Source organism: Hyaena hyaena, unplaced genomic scaffold (genome assembly GCF_003009895.1).
Source record: "Hyaena hyaena isolate Hyena2069 unplaced genomic scaffold, ASM300989v1 scaffold_1588, whole genome shotgun sequence".
Classification (NCBI taxonomy): Eukaryota; Metazoa; Chordata; class Mammalia; order Carnivora; family Hyaenidae; genus Hyaena; species Hyaena hyaena.
The window spans coordinates 148,794-156,316 of NW_024082219.1; the positions used below are offsets into that span (position 1 = coordinate 148,794).

Consider the following 7,523-nt stretch of genomic DNA (forward strand, 5'->3'; position numbering starts at 1 on the left):
GATGTTATTAAAAATTGTCAACATCTTGTCCCAAGTTAGTTCTTAGTGACCTTTTGTAGCTCTCTATGTTTGTTTATATTTTTATGAAAAAGAAAACACATTAAAATGTTTGAAATCGTTCTGAACATGAAGGCTTTTAACAAATAGTTAACTTTACATTTATGTCAATTATGAGGAATTTATATAAGAGTAAGTGATATAATATGAAAAGAGAAATAAAAAATGAGATTTCAAAATATAAATGTGTGGAACTATGAGTAAGGGCAAAGCGTAATTCATTATTTTAGATATATTTCAGGTATATCAAAGTCAAATAAGTAATGCTGTTTGCATTAAGTGAGAAACAGCAGCTGAATATGGTAAAATTTATTATAAGGTTGTAGAATTCATACAACCTAAATTCTTCAACACTTGTACAGTTTTGTGTATTTCATAGTACAGATATCAGTGAGATAGAATCACTTCATTTGTGAAACTGACTTGTGTATGAATTGTTTTTACATATAAATCAAATGTATTACAGAGTACCTAACAGAAATACAAAGATGTAATTTCTATATTCAAGAAAATTATACAAAATAAAAATGAAACAAAACTTAGCAATGTTAAGAGATTTGACGTGTTTTACAAAAGACATTGAAAAATAATTTTAAATATTTTGAATTTAAAACATGTTCTACCATATGACTGAGTAAAGAACTTACTTTAAAACACACACGCAAAAGATGGAATTTATTGTCAGGATGTTAGCTGACATATTCATGCTGCTTTTAGAAGTCAAAATCCAATAAATTGAAAAGAAAAACATAGAATTATTTAATTTCAATTTCAAACAAAAAGTAATGCCAATTAAACTACAAATCGACAAGAACTTGCATTGGTTAATTTTTTCCTTCTTTTTTTTTTTTGTATAAACAATAGAGTATATGCATGAGTAAATATCATGAGTATTCCACACATTTAATGTTGAAGTCATACTGTAAATCTCTGACTTATTACTAAGGATACTCTTTTTCTGTTGCTTCTCACTCTTGACAGATCTTCGTCTCAACAATAAATTCGTTGGGGAAGTGTCTGATCTTCCAGCACTTATCAATGGCACGTTTGTTGAAACCTGTGAGGAAATGCACAAAGTGGCTTTTTAACTTTCTACATAAATGAAACATATCTAGATTTGCTGTCTACATTTCCTCTCTACTTCACCTTCAATCTCCTTCACTTTCCCAATAACACAGGTTGAAGGAAAGAATAAATTTCCTACCCAGCAAGAGGTCTCTTCTACGAAGGCGGAAAGACTTGCGGTTTTTGCAAAGTTCGTAAATAAAGATGCCAAGGTTACTAACATCATGAATCTCCTCTACGGCAACCAGGTCTTCACGAACAACATAAGTGTGAGACAGGTGTTTGCCACTCTAAAGTTTTATAAAAAGATTGAAATAAGAACATAATAACACCATTTAACTCTTTACCTATAGCAGATATGTTTTTTTTTTTTTAACATGGACTTTATTTTTAGAGCAGTTTTAGGTTTACAGCACACTTTTTATTTGAAAACTACTTCAAGAAAATGGAATGTTTTGGCTCAAATCATTGTTTTTTTTAAATGAGGAAGCAAATGCTTAAATGAAAATTTGACATCCAAAATACATACTTCCAGATTGCCAAAGAACTCCACCAAATTCTTTGGAGGAAGAACAATAGAGGTATTGAGAGGCATCAGATAGCAGTTCCCCAGGAGCAAGTCCAGGTAAGCAGTCATGCCCTGTTGGGGAAAGGGAAAAGTTAACTATGATGTAAAGAGTATCAATCCTTCAGATTCTAACTACGTTAGAACAAGTAGCTACATCGTTTTAAAATCTGCTAATGTATATTTAATAACAAAAGATTGAAAAAAAGCTTTGCTGCCAAAAGATGTACATTTATGAACAGATTTAATGCTCACTAATGAACTAAGAAAAAAATCAGGAAAATCTATAGGAGTGAGAAACCCACCTTTTCAAAGTCATGAATAATTGCTGCAGGATCACTATCAGAGAAACTGTGGACAGGCACATCAATGATTGCTATGTTGTCATCTTCACGAATGTCAGCTTCCTCAGTCACAGGCAGGAAGTAGGGCTCTAATCCTTGAAGGGAATTTGCAGGGTCTTCAGAGTCAAAGAAGAACAACTCTCCATGGTAGATGGTATTCTAAAAAACAAAAAGAGAGAATTAAAACCTTTTAGTACTTACTACCATGACATTTGAATCATTCCTCACACTCACATCAATTCATTGTACTATTTGTAAGCTGAGGATTTCTGATTACAGTTATCACCATGAAGACAAATGAATTTTAGAAACTGAATGGTAATTTGAAAACTTGTTCTAAATCTTCATTTCCCTGGTGACCACCACAGATTTACATAAGTTGCTACTAAATGTATGGCAATTAGTAATCCAAATTATAAGAATTGTAATTATTATTACCTTGGGCATGAAGTACTTGTAAATACAGGCTCCACCAACAATAAATCCTGCCAAGATGAATGAAAGGCCTAAGAGAGTAAGCATGCATCTTCCAGAGGAGCCCTCATTTTCCTGGGTGGAAACCTGAAGCTCCTGTTTATTAAAAAACAAGACCAAAAACAAAAACCAGATTGCACTTCTAGTCACATAGCTGCTTTGTACATAATTTACTTTCTTGAAACACAAGATAAATTTTAAAAGATGTTATTAAGCCATTCTACCAAAAATTATTTTAAGAAAACTTCTGATATTTAATAGATGTGAAAATATCCAATTATATTAACCTTCTTTCTGGTATTCATAAATCCAACTGCAGACATAAAGTTTTTTTCAAAATACACAATTCTAGAATCAGCTGAAAATAACCATTCACTTACGAAATAAATTACCTTCTTTAAATACAGTAAATGGAAGTTGTTAGTTTTTAGACTTTTACAGAGATATAATCACTAACTTTCTGGAATATAATTATGTTGCTTTACTCTTTCTTGTTAATCAACTTTTTTGCCAACTTAAAGGTGAATTAATGTCTTGTGATTTATTAAATGATTTTCAAAAAGCTGGTTTTTAAACTTTGTTTTATCTTAGAAGATCTATAAGATAGATATGTCATTTCTCCCTATTTTAAAAATTAAAATATTCTAAATGAGATATATTTCATAATGCTCCTAATTTTAGTGAGAAATTAGTTTTTCTAATATCACCCATTGCTCTGTAATTATTTATAGCATGAATGTAATAATGTTTTCCAAGTTCTGGGGTAAAACACTAGATTTTACAGTAGAATGTTTGTGGTAGCTGGGCACAAAAGCTGTGTGTTTAACAATAAAATTCTGTTAAATCCATAATTTGTTCAAGAATTGGAACAAGAAAGATCCAAAGCAAATAAGTAACTGATTGATTCTGTATTCTTCCCAAAGTAATGGACCAAAGGACCCTCTGATCCCATGCTTTTATGCCACAATATGCTCTAAGCAGCACTGCTTATCTATTCAAAGATAGAATAAATGAAATCAAATTGCAAGTTCCTTGCAATTAGTGAGTAAATCATTCAGACTGGTGTAAAAATAGAGTTGTTTCAGTATTTCAGGCCATTAACTCTTCCATGACAACTACTATAAAGTTTATGACACCTAATTAATCTTCAATTAATTGGGTGAAAACAGATACACGGATTCTAAGGAGAGAAAATTATTTGCTAAATGGTTTGTCAAAAAATGATCTTTCTTTAAAATTCAAAGATGGGGCGCCTGGGTGGCTTAGTCGGTTAAGCGTCTGACTTTCGCTTAGGTCATGATCTCGCATTTCGTGGGTTCGAGCCCCGCATCGGGCTCTGTGCTGACTGCCAGCTCAGAGCCTGGAGCCTGTTTCAGTCTGTGACTCCCTCTCTCTCTGACCTTCCCCTGCTCACGTTGTCTCTCTCTCTCTCCCAGAAATAAATAAAAGAAATAAAAAAGAAAAAAATAAAATAAAATAAAATAAAATTCAAAGAAATTTGGTATTCACATTTTCTTAGCTGAATTCATTTAAATTGAAACCTTCCATTAATACTGTATAACCCTTGAAGGTTGTTACTTGTCCTAATAGTTTTCTGAAAATGTAAATTATTTCTATTAAAAACCTAACCTAAAATTAACATTACAAAAATAGAATTATAAGTTATGATTGTAAATCACAGTAATCTAGAGTAAATGCTTAGAAATTATATTTTAAATGATTAAATTGAGGTCCAGAGAGATGAAGTGACTTGCCCATAAGTCACAAAATGACTTAATTTGAAACATTCAAAACATGAATTTCTTTTTTTTTTTTTTTTTCTGGTCACTGCATTGTGAGAAGAGCAATTTACACCGCAATTTCATTTATTATTAAGCAAGGTCTAAGTATTAGAGTTTCAATTCAATAAAATTCCTGGGGCACCTGGGTGGCTCAGTTGGTTAAGTGTTTGACTTCGGCTCAGGTCATGATCTCACAGTTCATGGGTTCGAGCCCTGCGTCGGGCTCTGTGCTGACAGCTAGCTCAGAGCCTGGAGCCTGTTTCAGATTCCATGTCTCCCCCTCTCTCTGACCCTCCCCTGCTCATGCTGTCTGTCTCTCTATCTCTCAGAAATTAAAAAAAAAAATTTAAAAATTCCCTACCATGCTAAGAAGGATTTTTTTTTTCATTTAAAGTAGCTGGAATTCAGGATGGTGTGGATTCTCATTTACCATAGCTAATTTCTCTCTAAACTGTATCTTAAATTCATTGTGTACAACCTCTGACATACTATTCTGTTGTGCTAAGTTTATTTTTTTTAACATTTTTAAGGTTTATTTATTACTAAGAAACAGAGAGAGACAGAGCATGAGCATGGGAGGGACAGAGAGAGGGGGAGACACAGAATCCTAAACAGTTTCCAGGCTCTGAGCTAGCTGTCAGCCCAGAGTCCTATGACACAGGGTCAGAACTCACAAACTGCAAGATCATGACCTAAGCCAAAGTCAGAAACTTAACTGACTGAGCCACCCAGGCGCCCCAGTTGTGCTCAGTTTCTGATGAGGAGATTAATACATCACAATATAATGATATAATGTGCCAAGTATTATTAAATCATTGTCCTTTAGTGGCCAGGTCAAGATCTTTTGGAAGTTTCTCCAACACATAACAAAGAAATATAATCATGTTCATGAACAAATGTTCATTTTTGTTTACTCCTCATCACACCACAGGCGTGGCAGAAGTACTGCTTGCATATTAACTGTATCCAACTACAAGTCATGAAGTTTTTGGTAGTGAGAGAAAAATAAAGGGATTACTGTGTGGCTATACTTAACTACTGACATCTAATTAGACCTCCCAATAAATCTGGCTATGTTTCACTTACGAAGTGAGTAGGACAGTTACATATTTGATCTTCTGTCATTTAATCAAGACCTAAACAATGCAAAGGAGCTTTACTTTTGAGCTCTGAAATGTATAATACCCAAAAGCGAGTTTATTTGCTCATTCAGATATTAAAAATTTCTGTGATAAAAACACATAAAAGCACATAATCATTTCAAATTGTATGCATAAGTTTTACTACATGGATTCTCATTTCACTCTAAGTATTTTTAAAAATTCCACTCTTGGGGTGCCTGGGTGGCTCAGTCGGTTAAGCGTCTGACTTCAGCTCAGGTCATGATCTCACGGTTCATGGGTTCGAGCCCGCATCGGGCTCTGTGCTGACAGCCAGCTCAGAGCCTGGAGCCTGTTTCAGATTCTGTATCTACTCCTCTCTCTCTGACCTTCCGCTGCTCTCTCTCTCTCTCTCTCTCTCTCTCAGAAATAAATAAAACATTATAAAAAATTTTTAAATTCCACTCTGAACACATATGTTAAAACTTTAAAAAGAGAAGAAGATAAATTAAGACAGATCTGGAAACTCTGACACTGCACAGATTTTGTAGAACAGGAAGGAAATACAATTGTCCCTTTTAACATTGAGATTTTACTGAGGAAAATGAGTAGTTTCCAAACACTGGAAAGCTGTTAGATGTTTAAAGGAAATAGAAATTGGACTAAAGAAATAATGGTTAACACTTTGCGGGGAAACTACCTCAATTTCTGGCAATGCTAGAAGTTTAAATTACAAGGTCAGACCTGCTTCAGATCTCTCTATGGGGGGGACAGGTAGAAGGGATATCACGAAAATGAAGTACTTAAAAGAAGAAAAAATAAACCTCAACATTTTTTTTTAGGCATGAATAGTGTTGCCTTTAGGAAATGCCACTCTGGAAACATACAAGGATCTTGCAGTAAAAAGTTACAGTGAACATCTCACATTTTAATTTGAAACTAACCTCAATTCTGACAGCTCCTTTGACAAATGCTTAAAACTGTCTATGACTAGGGAGAAATTGAAAATATACACAAGGCGGACACAGACACATACTAGTCCCAATCCATACCGCTTTGAGTCAAAGCTGTCCTTCACCCCACACCCCACACCCACAAACATTCATAGATCCTAGAAAGACTTAAATTACCATATCAAAAGTAAATAAAGAACAATTGAATCTCTTCCCTTTGCTCACCCTGAATATCCGCTCCATCCTTGTGGATGCTCTATGCACCCCTGGAGCTGGACACTGAACAAAGTGCCCCTCTCGGTGACCCCCCCACATGTTCCCCAGGAGATGGTGACATCGGGTCCCAAGGATTCTCCTCAAACTCTCTTTAACATCCCTTCAAGATATACCACATGGGCTAGAACTGAAGGAAAGTACTGCGATGCACAGGGATGTTAAGGGGCGTGGGGAACTGCAGGCTGAAGGTGGCATGACTAGAGGTAACTGGGGAAACCGGTAAACCAGATAAAGAGTGAAGGGGGCAGCTTTCATTTTGTCCTTTGTCAATTGCCTCTTCCTTCCACCCACCAAGCCACCTTGTCTTCACCTTACTGACCCTAGTAGGCAGTCTGGGGTGAAGTGGGTACTGCTACCTTTCGGGTCAAGATCTGAGCTCCAACCGTTCGGTTTACCAGGGTCTCCACGTCTTGCCGCACCTCCTCTTTTTGCACGGCTGTGGGTGTGTTGAAGGCTATTTTCACCATCGTGAATCTTTGGGCCACGCGATAAGGCGCGGCTGGAATCAGCGTCTTGGGCTGCAGGTTGTAAAAAGAAGAGATCGCGTTAGCCCTAACAGGCCCTACTTTCTCCCTCGGCTGTCTTAAGCAGCTGCAAACCCAGGTCTGGGGATACTTATGACGCAGTCCCAAGCTGGGTAGGAGACGGTGGGAGGGCCCAGGGAGGGGCTGAGGGAGGAATGGGAAGGGGTCCAAATGCTGGGATGGGGGGGGCAAGAGGAAAGAGAAGGGGAGGTGGAGCCCATGGGCAGCTGGGGCTTGAAGTGCCTCACCTGCACTACAGGCATGCTCCCACCCACCTTCTGCACCCTCAGATAAGAGCAAGACAGGAAGAAAGCCTGCTGTGTTGTGTTTTTATGCCTCTGTCCAGGCCACAATAGCCAAGGAGTCTGATTTTGTTTTCCCAAA

At 36.4% G+C, this 7,523-nt stretch overlaps 1 protein-coding gene across 1 annotated transcript; it reads right to left on the reverse strand.

Annotated features, from left to right (window-relative positions):
* Window positions 1-881: 881 nt before the first annotated feature.
* ITM2A (integral membrane protein 2A) lies at window positions 882-7,175 on the reverse strand. Its single transcript, XM_039224304.1, has 6 exons — window positions 6,972-7,175; window positions 2,470-2,601; window positions 1,993-2,190; window positions 1,652-1,762; window positions 1,262-1,412; window positions 882-1,114 (listed from the first exon to the last, which is right to left on the reverse strand). The coding sequence occupies exons 1-6, from the start codon at window positions 7,080-7,082 to the stop codon at window positions 1,026-1,028; spliced, it is 792 nt and encodes a 263-aa protein (XP_039080235.1). The 5' UTR covers window positions 7,083-7,175; the 3' UTR covers window positions 882-1,025.
* Window positions 7,176-7,523: the final 348 nt, after the last annotated feature.

Coding starts and splice junctions, on each gene's coding strand:
- ITM2A (XM_039224304.1), bottom strand. CDS start 7,082: ATGGTGAAAATAGCCTTCAACACACCCACAGCCGTGCAAAAAGAGGAG. Junction 2,191..2,469: donor ACAAGTACTTCATGCCCAAG/GTAATAATAATT, acceptor TTTGTTTTTTAG/AATACCATCTACCATGGAGA. Junction 1,413..1,651: donor AGTTCTTTGGCAATCTGGAA/GTATGTATTTTG, acceptor ATAAAACTTTAG/AGTGGCAAACACCTGTCTCA.